Here is a 19,245-nt window from a genome sequence, read left to right on the forward strand (position 1 = left end):
CTGGGCCTAGGCACTTGCCCGGGTATGTCCAGTTCTGGCGCCGGTGCTGTCACCACCTAGCGAGTCCCTGCAGGTCCCATCGAAGTGAATATAAAACTGCTGATCATTGCTTGTCTTTTTTGTTGTCTTTTTTTATTATTTTTGTTCTTTTATCTCAATATTATTGTTCTGTCCTTGTTCTCTCTCTGCTGCTGTAACGCTCTGAATGTGGGACTAATAAAGGATTATATTATCTTATAAACAGAACCATTGTTTTCCCAAACTCTTTTTATTATCAAGAACAAGCAAAACTAAAAGCCAGACTCATGATACTTTCGAAGACATATGCCTGAGGATGGACAACCACATTGGCCGATGCCACCGTCATGTCCCAAGCGTCTATGAAGCCAACATTGATCCCCTGGAAAACCTCCCTGAGGACCAGATACTGAGTGTAACCATGGAAGTCCCCTTGCATCTCCACCGGACAGTAGATGTCTCTGGTATTCTCCGTCTTGATGATGACCTTGGTGTCAGGACTCCGGATGAACAGACGTTCCACCGCCCTCCGGATGTTGAAGGCTCGTTTAATGAAAACCTTAACTGGGAAATGTCTGAAGTGGTGCCCTAGTGATACAATAATAATCGTGTCCTTCCCCCCGGCGCACCGGTCAATCTGACGACTGGTGTACAGGTCCTCCTTGAAGTAGTAGAAGGTGGGATGTTCCAATGGGAATCCATGTCTCTTATAGGAGATGTACAGATCTTTCTCCAAATTGATGGCTTCTAGAGCTTTGTGCCAGTCCAACCATCCACTTCCGTGGTATCGGAAATACTTCGCTACTGTTGGAGAGAGACAAAGTTATCTGAGACAAGGATAAAGAGCAGGAGAACAGATTTATGGTTTTACGGAAAGGATTACGGCTAACTGTTACTATTTTCATTGAACTCATCTTGCATTCTGAGCAGAGGACTCCACATGGCAGTCTCAGTCCCAGAATGCAGGACAGATGTCAAGTATCTAAGCAGACGTCTTACTCTTGATCCCTTCGGTGAAGTGCATCATGAACTGGCGTAACGTGGAGTCTCCGATGAGGTAGAGCTTCTTCCCTTGTAGGCATCTCATGAAGTCGTCTCCAGTTTTGTAGGAAGTCATGTTACAGTATGTGGGGTTCCAGATTTTCTTGTAGTAGTATCCACTCGGGAAAGGGGACCCCAGCCCAGGCTGACATTTTGGCTTTGGGGCTTCTGTTACATCTGGGAACATGACAAGGTCAAGAGCATTACATTCTTATGAGTAGTCCTTCCTAGACCATTGGTATCTAAAGTAGGGTGATAGCCTCCTCTGAGTTCATGCATGGAATCTTGGATACTCATGACCCACAGACCACCAATTTTGGCCTCACTCCCTGTGCATTTCCATGTTAACTGTTCTGACTTTGGGGTATTCTAACTTTTGGTTTTGGGTAAATCTCTAATTTACAGTTTGGCAAAATTCATGGTCTCCTCAATTTGTGTACTTTCTAATTTCGTCATCTGCCTGTTGTATGACACCTCACTCAAAGTGTAGGGACACCCTCTAGCACCCCTTCGCCCATAACCCCTACAATATTCATCATGTGTCTAAGACCATAGTCATCATTAAGGCTCCACCGATGAACCATCTGGTATCTTGAAGGTATCTTGAAGGTATCTCACCTCCACATCTGGTTACCGTCACGGCCTGAAACGTTGGTGGGATTTCAACAGCAACATTTGGTCTAAAAAAAGATAAAAATGGAAAAAGTTTTGGATTTTATATGTTCTGATGTGAAATCTTGTCAGTTCATGTAAGACCTATTGTTGACTGGAGACCATTAGAGAACATGCTAGATGCTACACATATCAAAGGACCGGTAATTGGCCGCGATGAGACTACAGAACGGACATCTTACCTCTGAAACATCTCCTTTTCGGCAGTCGTGAGGTAAGATTTCAGCCGCTCATAGCCCATCATGTCTCTTAGACTTTCACAAGGGAAGCCTGGAGCTTTGTAGCAGTAGAAGGCCTCCTCGTCTAGTGCGTCCTTGTACTCACAGATCTCACGGTTTTCCTTGAGTTCAAAACCACAATTGGCCACCGTTTCTTTACCGAATTGTTCAAATTTGCCCACAAAACCAAGAACTCCTAGACTGGAGTGTCGAGCGCGCCACAAGGCAGCCACCCCTTCACTGGGATGGAAGAGGAGGATGTGGACGTGGACTTTTCCGGCCCAATACAAGGGGAAGTGGACTTGGTACGACCCATTGTTGAAGTCCTTTATGACTCCCGTCACGGCAGCTCCGAGGTCTCCAGAGAAGAGTCTCGGTCTTATGAAGTCTCCTCCATACGTCTTCCTGTTGCCCAAGTGGTCGAATGTATCCACCTGTACCACAAGGTCTTCTCCAATGCAGTAAGTCTCCTGAGGGGTCGCGAGGGAAACCGTACTACGTCGCCCACTTGTGGTGGTGTTGAAGTTTGTAAAGTTGACCTTGGGGATGAGTTTTTCCAGTTTTTCATACATTGCATCTACTTTTACTTGTAGCTCGGTCTTTGAGGCGGCTTCTTCCTCTTTAGGTGGAACGATACAAGTGTGAAGAATCTTCTGCAGTGAATTCTACAGTTTATGGGGCGGAGAAGAACAAGCAAGATCTGTGATGTACATTGATAGACCATAGAAAAGTAAAAATTTTGGACTACAACCTATCACATCATCCGCCACCTCAATCTCATCCCTGATTTCATAAACCGTTCCTCTAAGAAATCCTTGCAAAGAAGACTCAATAAGAAATTATGTCTACAGGTAAACAGTGAGCTCCCCCTAGTGGTGGCTGCAGGAAGCCTATATGTTAACATTTAGATCTAAGAATAGAAATTCCACTTCAACAAATGTACTATAACCACTACATATAATAATATATACTATATACTGTAATAATATATACCTAACAACGGAATCTAAAGATAAGTCACCTGAAATCGGTACCGGTAACAGAAGAAGCTCATTAAAAAAATTGCAGCAATGATTAATGAAAGAAATGTTCTACGCGTCACCGAAGCTTTATACCCGGACACCATCCTGTGGACACACAAATCAGGGAGATATGTGTTTAGTGACCCATGCTGATATAACCTGGGGATCTCCAGTATATAATGATATATGTACAGCTGGTATAACCTGGGGATCTCCAGTATATAATGATATATGTACAGCCGGTATAACCCGGGGATCTCCTGTATATAATGATATATGTACAGCTGGTATAACCTGGGGATCTCCAGTATATAATGATATATGTACAGCCGGTATAACCTGGGGATCTCCTGTATATAATGATATATGTACAGATGGTATAACCTGGGGATCTCCTGTATATAATGATATATGTACAGCCGGTATAACCTGGGGATCTCCTGTATATAATGATATATGTACAGATGGTATAACCTGGGGATCTCCAGTATATAATGATATATGTACAGCTGGTATAACCTGGGGATCTCCTGTATATAATGATATATGTACAGATGGTATAACCTGGGGATCTCCTGTATATAATGATATATGTAAAGCCGGTATAACCCGGGGATCTCCTGTATATAATGATATATGTACAGCTGATATAACCTGGGGATCTCCAGTATATAATGATATCTGTACAGCCGGTATAACCCGGGGATCTCCTGTATATAATGATATATGTACAGCTGGTATAACCTGGGGATCTCCTGTATATAATGATATATGTACAGCCGGTATAACCTGGGGATCTCCTGTATATAGTGATATATGTACAGCCGGTATAACCTGGGGATCTCCTGTATATAATGATATATGTACAGCCGATATAACCTGGGGATCTCCTGTATATAATGATATATGTACAGCCGGTATAACCTGGAGATCTCCAGTATATAATGATATATGTACAGCCGGTATAACCCGGGGATCTCCTGTATATAATTATATATGTACAGCCGGTATAACCTGGGGATCTCCTGTATATAGTGATATATGTACAGCCGGTATAACCTGGGGATCTCCTGTATATAATGATATATGTACAGCTGATATAACCTGGGGATCTCCAGTATATAATGATATATGTACAGCCGGTATAACCTGGGGATCTCCTGTATATAATGATATATGTACAGCCAGTATAACCTGGGGATCTCCTGTATATAATGATATATGTACAGCCGGCATAACCTGGGGATCTCCTGTATATAATGATATATGTACAGCCGGTATAACCTGGGGATCTCCTGTATATAATGATATATGTACAGCCGGTATAACCTGGGGATCTCCTGTATATAATGATATATGTACAGCCGGTATAACCTGGGGATCTCCTGTATATAATGATATATGTACAGCCGGTATAACCTGGGGATCTCCTGTATATAATGGTATATGTACAGCCGGTAAAACCTGGGGATCTCCTGTATATAATGATATATGTACAGCCGGTATAACCTGGGGATCTCCTGTATATAGTGATATATGTACAGCCGGTATAACCTGGGGATCTCCTGTATATAATGATATATGTACAGCCGGTATAACCTGGGGATCTCCTGTATATAATGGTATATGTACAGCCGGTATAACCTGTGGATCTCCTGTATATAATGATATATGTACAGCCGGTATAACCTGTGGATCTCCTGTATATAATGATATATGTACAGCCGGTATAACCTGGGGATCTCCTGTATATAATGATATATGTACAGCCGGTATAACCTGGGGATCTCCTGTATATGATGATATATGTACAGCCGGTATAACCTGGGGATCTCCTGTATATAATGATATATGTACAGCTGGTATAACCTGGGGATCTCCAGTATATAATGATATATGTACAGATGGTATAACCTGGGGATCTCCTGTATATAATGATATATGTACAGCCGGTATAACCTGGGGATCTCCTGTATATAATGATATATGTGCAGCCGGTATAACCTGGGGATCTCCTGTATATAATGATATATGTACAGCTGGTATAACCTGGGGATCTCCTGTATATAATGATATATGTACAGCCGGCATAACCTGGGGATCTCCTGTATATAATGATATATGTACAGCTGGTATAACCTGGGGATCTCCTGTATATAATGATATATGTACAGCCGGTATTACCTGGGGATCTCCTGTATATAATGATATATGTACAGCCGGTATAACCTGGGGATCTCCTGTATATAATGATATATGTACAGCCGGTATAACCTGGGGATCTCCTGTATATAATGATATATGTACAGCCGGTATAACCTGGGGACCTCCTGTATATAATGATATATGTACAGCCAGTATAACCTGGGGATCTCCTGTATATAATGATATATGTACAGCCGGTATAACCTGGGGATCTCCTGTATATAATGATATATGTACAGCTGGTATAACCTGGGGATCTCCTGTATATAATGATATATGTACAGCCGGTATAACCTGGGGATCTCCTGTATATAATGATATATGTACAGCCGGTATAACCTGGGGATCTCCTGTATATAATGATATATGTACAGCCGGTATAACCTGGGGATCTCCTGTATATAATGATATATGTACAGCCGGTATAACCTGGGGATCTCCTGTATATAATGATATATGTACAGCCGGTATAACCTGGGGATCTCCTGTATATAATGATATATGTACAGCCGTTATAGCCTGGGGATCTCCTGTATATAATGATATATGTACAGCCGGTATAACCTGGGGATCTCCTGTATATAGTGATATATGTACAGCCGGTATAACCTGGGGATCTCCAGTATATAATGATATATGTACAGCTGGTATAACCTGGGGATCTCCAGTATATAATGATATATGTACAGATGGTATAACCTGGGGATCTCCTGTATATAATGATATATGTACAGCCGGTATAACCTGTGGATCTCCTGTATATAATGATATATGTACAGCCGGTATAACCTGGGGATCTCCTGTATATAATGATATATGTACAGCCGGTATAACCTGGGGATCTCCTGTATATAATGATATATGTACAGCCGGTATAACCTGGGGATCTCCTGTATATAATGATATATGTACAGCTGGTATAACCTGGGGATCTCCAGTATATAATGATATATGTACAGATGGTATAACCTGGGGATCTCCTGTATATAATGATATATGTACAGCCGGTATAACCTGGGGATCTCCTGTATATAATGATATATGTGCAGCCAGTATAACCTGGGGATCTCCTGTATATAATGATATATGTACAGCTGGTATAACCTGGGGATCTCCTGTATATAATGATATATGTACAGCCGGCATAACCTGGGGATCTCCTGTATATAATTATATATGTACAGCTGGTATAACCTGGGGATCTCCTGTATATAATGATATATGTACAGCCGGTATTACCTGGGGATCTCCTGTATATAATGATATATGTACAGCCGGTATAACCTGGGGATCTCCTGTATATAGTGATATATGTACAGCCGGTATAACCCGGGGATCTCCTGTATATAGTGATATATGTACAGCCGGTATAACCCGGGGATCTCCTGTATATAATGAAATATGTACAGCCGGTATAACCTGGGGATCTCCTGTATATAATGATATATGTACAGCTGGTATAACCTGGGGATCTCCTGTATATAATGACACATGTACAGCTGGTATAACCTGGGGATCTCCTGTATATAATGATATATGTACAGCTGGTATAACCTGGGGATCTCCTGTATATAGTGATATATGTACAGCTGGTATAACCTGGGGATCTCCTGTATATAATGATATCTGTACAGCTGGTATAACCTGGGGATCTCCTGTATATAATGATATATGTACAGCCGGTATAACCTGGGGATCTCCTGTATATAATGATATATGTACAGCCGGTATAACCTGGGGATCTCCTGTATATAATGATATATGTACAGCCGGTATAACCTGGGGATCTCCTGTATATAATGATATATGTACAGCTGGTATAACCTGGGTATCCCCTGTATATAATGATATATGTACAGCTGGTATAACCTGGGGATCTCCTGTATATAATGATATATGTACAGCTGGTATAACCTGGGGATCTCCTGTATATAATGATATATGTACAGCCGGTATAACCTGGGGATCTCCTGTATACAATGATATATGTACAGCCGGTATAACCTGGGGATCTCCTGTATATAATGATATATGTACAGCCGGTATAACCTGGGGACCTCCTGTATATAATGATATATGTACAGCCGGTATAACCTGGGGATCTCCTGTATATAATGATATATGTACAGCCGGTATAACCTGGGGATCTCCTGTATATAATGATATATGTACAGCTGGTATAACCTGGGGATCTCCAGTATATAATGATATATGTACAGCCGGTATAACCTGGGGATCTCCTGTATATAATGATATATGTACAGCCGGTATAACCTGGGGATCTCCTGTATATAATGATATATGTACAGCCGGTATAACCTGGGGATCTCCTGTATATAATGATATATGTACAGCCGGTATAACCTGGGGATCTCCTGTATATAATGATATATGTACAGCCGGTATAACCTGGGGATCTCCTGTATATAATGATATATGTACAGCCGTTATAGCCTGGGGATCTCCTGTATATAATGATATATGTACAGCCGGTATAACCTGGGGATCTCCTGTATATAGTGATATATGTACAGCCGGTATAACCTGGGGATCTCCAGTATATAATGATATATGTACAGCTGGTATAACCTGGGGATCTCCAGTATATAATGATATATGTACAGATGGTATAACCTGGGGATCTTCTGTATATAATGATATATGTACAGCCGGTATAACCTGTGGATCTCCTCTATATAATGATATATGTACAGCCGGTATAACCTGGGGATCTCCTGTATATAATGATATATGTACAGCCGGTATAACCTGGGGATCTCCTGTATATAATGATATATGTACAGCCGGTATAACCTGGGGATCTCCTGTATATAATGATATATGTACAGCTGGTATAACCTGGGGATCTCCAGTATATAATGATATATGTACAGATGGTATAACCTGGGGATCTCCTGTATATAATGATATATGTACAGCCGGTATAACCTGGGGATCTCCTGTATATAATGATATATGTGCAGCCAGTATAACCTGGGGATCTCCTGTATATAATGATATATGTACAGCTGGTATAACCTGGGGATCTCCTGTATATAATGATATATGTACAGCCGGCATAACCTGGGGATCTCCTGTATATAATGATATATGTACAGCTGGTATAACCTGGGGATCTCCTGTATATAATGATATATGTACAGCCGGTATTACCTGGGGATCTCCTGTATATAATGATATATGTACAGCCGGTATTACCTGGGGATCTCCTGTATATAATGATATATGTACAGCCGGTATAACCTGGGGATCTCCTGTATATAGTGATATATGTACAGCCGGTATAACCCGGGGATCTCCTGTATATAGTGATATATGTACAGCCGGTATAACCCGGGGATCTCCTGTATATAATGAAATATGTACAGCCGGTATAACCTGGGGATCTCCTGTATATAATGATATATGTACAGCCGGTATAACCTGGGGATCTCCTGTATATAATGACACATGTACAGCTGGTATAACCTGGGGATCTCCTGTATATAATGATATATGTACAGCTGGTATAACCTGGGGATCTCCTGTATATAGTGATATATGTACAGCTGGTATAACCTGGGGATCTCCTGTATATAATGATATCTGTACAGCTGGTATAACCTGGGGATCTCCTGTATATAATGATATATGTACAGCCGGTATAACCTGGGGATCTCCTGTATATAATGATATATGTACAGCCGGTATAACCTGGGGATCTCCTGTATATAATGAAATATGTACAGCCGGTATAACCTGGGGATCTCCTGTATATAATGATATATGTACAGCCGGTATAACCTGGGGATCTCCTGTATATAATGATATATGTACAGCTGGTATAACCTGGGGATCCCCTGTATATAATGATATATGTACAGCTGGTATAACCTGAGGATCTTCTGTATATAATGATATATGTACAGCTGGTATAACCTGGGGATCTCCTGTATATAATGATATATGTACAGCCGGTATAGCCTGGGGATCTCCTGTATATAATGATATATGTACAGCCGGTATAGCCTGGGGATCTCCTGTGTATAATGATATATGTACAGCTGGTATAACCTGGGGATCTCCTGTATATAATGATATATGTACAGCCGGTATAACCTGGGGATCTCCTGTATATAATGATATATGTACAGCCGGTATAACCTGGGGATCTCCTGTATATAATGATATATGTACAGCCGGTATAACCTGGGGATCTCCTGTATATAATGATATATGTACAGCTGGTATAACCTGGTGATCTCCTGTATATAATGATATATGTGCAGCTGGTATAACCTGGGGATCTCCTGTATATAATGATATGTGTACAGCCGGTATAACCTGGGGATCTCCTGTATATAATAATATATGTACAGCTGGTATAACCTGGGGGTCTCCTGTATATAATGATATATGTACAGCCGGTATAACCTGCGGATCTCCTGTATATAGTGATATATGTACAGCTGGTATAACCTGGGGGTCTCCTGTATATAATGATATATGTACAGCCAGTATAACCTAGGGATCTCCTGTATATAATGATATATGTACAGCTGGTATAACCTGGGGATCTCCTGTATATAATGATATATGTACAGCCGGTATAACCTGGGGATCTCCTGTATATAATGATATATGTGCAGCCGGTATAACCTGGGGATCTCCTGTATATAGTGATATATGTACAGCTGGTATAACCTGTGGATCTCCTGTATATAATGATATATGTACAGCCGGTATAACCTGGGGATCTCCAGTATATAATGATATATGTACAGCTGGTATAACCTGGGGATCTCCTGTATATAATGATATATGTACAGCCGGTATAACCTGGGGATCTCCTGTATATAATGATATATGTACAGCCGGTATAACCTGGGGATCTCCAGTATATAATGGTATATGTACAGCCGGTATAACCTGGGGATCTCCTGTATATAATGATATATGTACAGCTGGTATAACCCGGGGATCTCCTGTATATAATGATATATGTACAGCTGGTATAACCTGGGGATCTCCTGTATATAATGATATATGTACAGCTGGTATAACCTGGGGATCTCCTGTATATAATGATATATGTACAGCTGGTATAACCTGGGGATCTCCTGTATATAATGATATATGTACAGCCGGTATAACCTGGGGATCTCCTGTATATAATGATATATGTACAGCCGGTGTAACCCGGGGATCTCCTGTATATAATGATATATGTACAGCTGGTATAACCTGGGGATCTCCTGTATATAATGATATATGTACAGCCGGTATAACCTTGGGATCTCCTGTATATAATCATATATGTACAGCTGGTATAACCTGGGGATCTCCAGTATATAATGATATATGTACAGCCGGTATAACCTGGGGATCTCCTGTATATAATGATATATGTACAGCCGGTATAACCTGGGGATCTCCAGTATATAATGATATATGTACAGCCGGTATAACCTGGGGATCTCCTGTATATAATGATATATGTACAGCTGGTATAACCTGGGGATGTCCTGTATATAATGATATATGTACAGCCGGTATAACCTTGGGATCTCCTGTATATAGTGATATATGTACAGCTGGTATAACCTAAGGATCTCCTGTATATAATGATATATTTACAGCCGCTATAACCTGGGGATCTCCTGTATATAATGATATATGTACAGCTGGTATAACCTGGGGATCTCCTGTATATAATGAAATATGTACAGCCGCTATAACCTGGGGATCTCCTGTATATAATGATATATGTACAGCCGGTATAACCTGGGGATCTCCTGTATATAATGATATATGTACAGCCGGTATAACCTGGGGATCTCCTGTATATAATGATATATGTACAGCCGGTATAACCTGGGGATCTCCAGTATATAATGATATATGTACAGCCGGTATAACCTGGGGATCTCCTGTATATAATGATATATGTACAGCTGGTATAACCTGGGGATCTCCTGTATATAATGATGTATGTACAGCTGGTATAACCTGGGGATCTCCTGTATATAATGATATATGTACAGCTGGTATAACCTGGGGATCTCCTGTATATAATGATATATGTACAGCTGGTATAACCTGGGGATCTCCTCTATATAATGATATATGTACAGCCGGTATAACCTGGGGATCTCCTGTATATAATGATATATGTACAGCCGGTATAACCTGGGGATCTCCAGTATATAATGATATATGTACAGCCGGTATAACCTGGGGATCTCCTGTATATAATGATATATGTGCAGCCGGTATAACCTGGGGATCTCCTGTATATAATGATACATGTACAGCCGGTATAACCTGGGGATCTCCTGTATATAATGATATAGGTACAGCCGGTATAACCTGGGGATCTCCTGTATATAATGATATATGTACAGCCGGTATAACCCGGGGATCTCCTGTATATAATGATATATGTACAGCTGGTATAACCTGGGGTTCTCCTGTATATAATGATATATATACAGCCGGTATAACCTGGGGATCTCCTGTATATAATGATATATGTACAGCCGGTATAACCTGGGGATCTCCTGTATATAATGATACATGTACAGCCGGTATAACCTGGGGATCTCCTGTATATAATGTTATATGTACAGCTGGTATAACCTGGGGATCTCCTGTATATAATGATATATGTACAGCTGGTATAACCTGGGGATCTCCTGTATATAATGATATATGTACAGCTGGTATAACCTGGGGATCTCCTGTATATAATGATATATGTACAGCTGGTATAACCTGGGGATCTCCTGTATATAATGATATATGTACAGCTGGTATAACCTGGGGATCTCCTGTATATAATGATATATGTACAGCCGGTATAACCTGGGGATCTCCTGTATATAATGATATATGTACAGCCGGTATAACCTGGGGATCTCCTGTGTATAATGATATATGTACAGCCAGTATAACCTGGGGATCTCCTGTATATAATGACATATGTACAGCCGGTATAACCTGGGGATCTTCTGTATATAATGATATATGTACAGCCGGTATAACCTGGGGATCTCCTGTATATAGTGATATATGTACAGCTGGTATAACCTGGGGATCTCCTGTATATAATGATATATGTACAGCTGGTATAACCTGGGGATCTCCTGTATATAATGATATATGTACAGCCGGTATAACCTGGGGATCTCCTGTATATAATGATATATGTACAGCCGGTATAACCTGGGAATCTCCTGTATATAATGATATATGTACAGCCGGTATAACCTGGGGATCTCCAGTATATAATGATATATGTACAGCCGGTATAACCTGGGGATCTCCTGTATATAATGATACATGTACAGCTGGTATAACCTGGGGATCTCCTGTATATAATGATATATGTACAGCTGGTATAACCTGGGGATCTCCTGTATATAATGATATATGTACAGCTGGTATAACCTGGGGATCTCCTGTATATAATGATATATGTACAGCTGGTATAACCTGGGGATCTCCTGTATATAATGATATATGTACAGCCGGTATAACCTGGGGATCTCCTGTATATAATGATATATGTACAGCCGGTATAACCTTGGGATCTCCAGTATATAATGATATATGTACAGCCGGTATAACCTGGGGATCTCCTGTATATAATGATATATGTACAGCTGGTATAACCTGGGGATCTCCTGTATATAATGATATATATACAGCCGGTATAACCTGGGGATCTCCTGTATATAATGATATATGTACAGCCGGTATAACCTGGGGATCTCCTGTATATAATGATATATGTACAGCCGGTATAACCTGGGGATCTCCTGTATATAGTGATATATGTACAGCTGGTATAACCTGGGGATCTCCTGTATATAATGATATATGTACAGCTGGTATAACCTGGGGATCTCCTGTATATAATGATATATGTACAGCCGGTATAACCTGGGGATCTCCTATATATAATGATATATGTACAGCCGGTATAACCTGGGGATCTCCTGTATATAATGATATATGTACAGCCGGTATAACCTGGGGATCTCCAGTATATAATGATATATGTACAGCCGGTATAACCTGGGGATCTCCTGTATATAATGATATATGTACAGCTGGTATAACCTGGGGATCTCCTGTATATAATGATATATGTACAGCTGGTATAACCTGGGGATCTCCTGTATATAATGATATATGTACAGCCGGTATAACCAGGGGATCTCCAGTATATAATGATATATGTACAGCTGGTATAACCTGGGGATCTCCTGTATATAATGATATATGTACAGCCGGTATAACCTGGGGATCTCCAGTATATAATGATATATGTACAGCTGGTATAACCTGGGGATCTCCTGTATATAATGATATATGTACAGCTGGTATAACCTGGGGATCTCCTGTATATAATGATATATGTACAGCCATTATAACCTGGGGATCTCCTGTATATAATGATATATGTACAGCCGGTATAACCTTGGGATCTCCAGTATATAATGATATATGTACAGCCGGTATAACCTGGGGATCTCCTGTATATAATGATATATGTACAGCTGGTATAACCTGGGGATCTCCTGTATATAATGATATATGTACAGCCGGTATAGCCTGGGGATCTCCTGTATATAATGATATATGTACAGCCGGTATAGCCTGGGGATCTCCTGTATATAATGATATATGTACAGCTGGTATAACCTGGGGATCTCCTGTATATAATGATATATGTACAGCCGGTATAACCTGGGGATCTCCTGTATATAATGATATATGTACAGCTGGTATAAACTGGGGATCTCCTGTATATAATGATATGTGTACAGCCGGTATAACCTGGGGATCTCCTGTATATAATGATATATGTACAGCTGGTATAACCTGGGGGTCTCCTGTATATAATGATATATGTACAGCCGGTATAACCTGGGGATCTCCTGTATATAGTGATATATGTACAGCTGGTATATCCTGGGGGTCTCCTGTATATAATGATATATGTACAGCCAGTATAACCTGGGGATCTCCTGTATATAGTGATATTTGGACAGCTGGTATAACCTGGGGATCTCCTGTATATAATGATATATGTACAGCCGGTATAACCTGGGGATCTCCTGTATATAGTGATATTTGTACAGCTGGTATAACCTGTGGATCTCCTGTATATAATGATATATGTACAGCCGGTATAACCTGGGGATCTCCTGTATATAATGATATATGTACAGCTGGTATAACCTGGGGATCTCCTGTATATAATGATATATGTACAGCCGGTATAACCTGGGGATCTCCTGTATATAATGATATATGTACAGCCGGTATAACCCGGGGATCTCCTGTATATAATGATATATGTACAGCTGGTATAACCTGGGGATCTCCTGTATATAATGATATATGTACAGCCGGTATAACCTGGGGATCTCCTGTATATAATGATATATGTACAGCCGGTATAACCTGGGGATCTCCTGTATATAATGATATATGTACAGCTGGTATAACCTGGGATCTCCTGTATATAATTATATATGTACAGCTGGTATAACCTGGGGATCTCCTGTATATAATGATATATGTGCAGCCGGTATAACCTGGGGATCTCATGTATATAATGATATATGTACAGCCGGTATAACCTGGGGATCTCCAGTATATAATGATATATGTACAGCCGGTATAACCTGGGGATCTCCTGTATATAATGATATATGTACAGCCGGTATAACCTGGGGATCTCCTGTATATAATGATATATGTACAGCCGGTATAACCTGGGGATCTCCTGTATATAATGATATATGTACAGCCGGTATAACCTGGGGATCTCCAGTATATAATGATATATGTACAGCCGGTATAACCTGGGGATCTCCTGTATATAATGATATATGTACAGCTGGTATAACCTGGGGATCTCCTGTATATAATGATGTATGTACAGCTGGTATAACCTGGGGATCTCCTGTATATAATGATATATGTACAGCTGGTATAACCTGGGGATCTCCTGTATATAATGATATATGTACAGCTGGTATAACCTGGGGATCTCCTGTATATAATGATATATGTACAGCCGGTATAACCTGGGGATCTCCTGTATATAATGATATATGTACAGCCGGTATAACCTGGGGATCTCCTGTATATAGTGATATATGTACAGCCGGTATAACCTGGGGATCTCCTGTATATAATGATATATGTACAGCCGGTATAACCTGGGGATCTCCTGTATATAATGATACATGTACAGCTGGTATAACCTGGGGATCTCCTGTATATAATGATACATGTACAGCTGGTATAACCTGGGGTTCTCCTGTATATAGTGATATATGTACAGCCGGTATAACCTGGGGATCTCCTGTATATAATGATATATGTACAGCTGGTATAACCTGGGGATCTTCTGTATATAATGATATATGTACAGCCGGTATAACCCGGGGATCTCCTGTATATAATGATATATGTACAGCTGGTATAACCTGGGGATCTCCTGTATATAATGATATATGTACAGCTGGTATAACCTGGGGATCTTCTGTATATAATGATATATGTACAGCCGGTATAACCTGGGGATCTCCTGTATATAATGATATATGTACAGCCGGTATAACCTGGGGATCTCCTGTATATAATGATATATGTACAGCTGGTATAACCTGGGGATCTCCTGTATATAATGATATGTGTACAGCCGGTATAACCTGGGGATCTCCTGTATATAATGATATATGTACAGCTGGTATAACCTGGGGGTCTCCTGTATATAATGATATATGTACAGCCGGTATAACCTGGGGATCTCCTGTATATAGTGATATATGTACAGCTGGTATAACCTGGGGGTCTCTTGTATATAATGATATATGTACAGCCAGTATAACCTGGGGATCTCCTGTATATAGTGATATTTGGACAGCTGGTATAACCTGGGGATCTCCTGTATATAATGATATATGTACAGCCGGTATATCCTGGGGATCTCCTGTATATAGTGATATTTGTACAGCTGGTATAACCTGTGGATCTCCTGTATATAATGATATATGTACAGCCGGTATAACCTGGGGATCTCCTGTATATAATGATATATGTACAGCTGGTATAACCTGGGGATCTCCTGTATATAATGATATATGTACAGCCGGTATAACCTGGGGATCTCCTGTATATAATGATATATGTACAGCCGGTATAACCTGGGGATCTCCAGTATATAATGGTATATGTACAGCCGGTATAACCTGGGGATCTCCTGTATATAATGATATATGTACAGCTGGTATAACCCGGGGATCTCCTGTATATAATGATATATGTACAGCTGGTATAACCTGGGGATCTCCTGTATATAATGATATATGTACAGCTGGTATAACCTGGGGATCTCCTGTATATAATGATATATGTACAGCCGGTATAACCTGGGGATCTCCTGTATATAATGATATATGTACAGCCGGTATAACCCGGGGATCTCCTGTATATAATGATATATGTACAGCTGGTATAACCTGGGGATCTCCTGTATATAATGATATATGTACAGCCGGTATAACCTGGGGATCTCCTGTATATAATGATATATGTACAGCCGGTATAACCTGGGGATCTCCTGTATATAATGATATATGTACAGCTGGTATAACCTGGGATCTCCTGTATATAATTATATATGTACAGCTGGTATAACCTGGGGATCTCCTGTATATAATGATATATGTGCAGCCGGTATAACCTGGGGATCTCATGTATATAATGATATATGTACAGCCGGTATAACCTGGGGATCTCCTGTATATAATGATATATGTACAGCCGGTATAACCTGGGGATCTCCAGTATATAATGATATATGTACAGCCGGTATAACCTGGGGATCTCCTGTATATAATGATATATGTACAGCTGGTATAACCTGGGGATCTCCTGTATATAATGATATATGTACAGCCGGTATAACCTTGGGATCTCCTGTATATAGTGATATATGTACAGCTGGTATAACCTGGGGATCTCCTGTATATAATTATATATGTACAGCCGGTATAACCTGGGGATCTCATGTATATAATGATATATGTACAGCCGGTATAACCTGGGAATCTCCTGTATATAATGATATATGTACAGCCGGTATAACCTGGGGATCTCCAGTATATAATGATATATGTACAGCCGGTATAACCTGGGGATCTCCTGTATATAATGATATATGTACAGCTGGTATAACCTGGGGATCTCCTGTATATAATGATATATGTACAGCCGGTATAACCTTGGGATCTCCTGTATATAGTGATATATGTACAGCTGGTATAACCTGGGGATCTCCTGTATATAATGATATATGTACAGCCGCTATAACCTGGGGATCTCCTGTATATAATGATATATGTACAGCTGGTATAACCTGGGGATCTCCTGTATATAATGAAATATGTACAGCCGCTATAACCTGGGGATCTCCTGTATATAATGAAATATGTACAGCCGCTATAACCTGGGGATCTCCTGTATATAATGATATATGTACAGCCGGTATAACCTGGGGATCTCCAGTATATAATGATATATGTACAGCCGGTATAACCTGGGGATCTCCTGTATATAATGATATATGTACAGCTGGTATAACCTGGGGATCTCCTGTATATAATGATGTATGTACAGCTGGTATAACCTGGGGATCTCCTGTATATAATGATATATGTACAGCTGGTATAACCTGGGGATCTCCTGTATATAATGATATATGTACAGCTGGTATAACCTGGGATCTCCTGTATATAATTATATATGTACAGCTGGTATAACCTGGGGATCTCCTGTATATAATGATATATGTGCAGCCGGTATAACCTGGGGATCTCATGTATATAATGATATATGTACAGCCGGTATAACCTGGGGATCTCCTGTATATAATGATATATGTACAGCCGGTATAACCTGGGGATCTCCAGTATATAATGATATATGTACAGCCGGTATAACCTGGGGATCTCCTGTATATAATGATATATGTACAGCTGGTATAACCTGGGGATCTCCTGTATATAATGATATATGTACAGCCGGTATAACCTTGGGATCTCCTGTATATAGTGATATATGTACAGCTGGTATAACCTGGGGATCTCCTGTATATAATTATATATGTACAGCCGGTATAACCTGGGGATCTCATGTATATAATGATATATGTACAGCCGTTATAACCTGGGAATCTCCTGTATATAATGATATATGTACAGCCGGTATAACCTGGGGATCTCCAGTATATAATGATATATGTACAGCCGGTATAACCTGGGGATCTCCTGTATATAATGATATATGTACAGCTGGTATAACCTGGGGATCTCCTGTATATAATGATATATGTACAGCCGGTATAACCTTGGGATCTCCTGTATATAGTGATATATGTACAGCTGGTATAACCTGGGGATCTCCTGTATATAATGATATATGTACAGCTGCTATAACCTGGGGATCTCCTGTATATAATGATATATGTACAGCTGGTATAACCTGGGGATCTCCTGTATATAATGAAATATGTACAGCCGCTATAACCTGGGGATCTCCTGTATATAATGAAATATGTACAGCCGCTATAACCTGGGGATCTCCTGTATATAATGATATATGTACAGCCGGTATAACCTGGGGATCTCCTGTATATAATGATATATGTACAGCCGGTATAACCTGGGGATCTCCAGTATATAATGATATATGTACAGCCGGTATAACCTGGGGATCTCCTGTATATAATGATATATGTACAGCTGGTATAACCTGGGGATCTCCTGTATATAATGATGTATGTACAGCTGGTATAACCTGGGGATCTCCTGTATATAATGATATATGTACAGCTGGTATAACCTGGGGATCTCCTGTATATAATGATATATGTACAGCTGGTATAACCTGGGGATCTCCTGTATATAATGATATATGTACAGCCGGTATAACCTGGGGATCTCCTGTATATAATGATATATGTACAGCCGGTATAACCTGGGGAT

General features: G+C 40.2%; 1 protein-coding gene across 1 annotated transcript; it reads right to left on the reverse strand.

Moving 5' to 3' along the window:
• Positions 1–245: 245 nt before the first annotated feature.
• LOC140076030 (NXPE family member 4-like) lies at positions 246–3,075 on the reverse strand. Its single transcript, XM_072122557.1, has 5 exons — positions 2,971–3,075; positions 1,914–2,614; positions 1,678–1,739; positions 1,018–1,236; positions 246–822 (listed from the first exon to the last, which is right to left on the reverse strand). The coding sequence occupies exons 1-5, from the start codon at positions 3,073–3,075 to the stop codon at positions 275–277; spliced, it is 1,635 nt and encodes a 544-aa protein (XP_071978658.1). The 3' UTR covers positions 246–274.
• Between the last annotated feature and the right edge of the window lie 16,170 nt (positions 3,076–19,245).

Source organism: Engystomops pustulosus, chromosome 8 (genome assembly GCF_040894005.1).
Source record: "Engystomops pustulosus chromosome 8, aEngPut4.maternal, whole genome shotgun sequence".
NCBI classification, from domain to species: domain Eukaryota; kingdom Metazoa; phylum Chordata; class Amphibia; order Anura; family Leptodactylidae; genus Engystomops; species Engystomops pustulosus.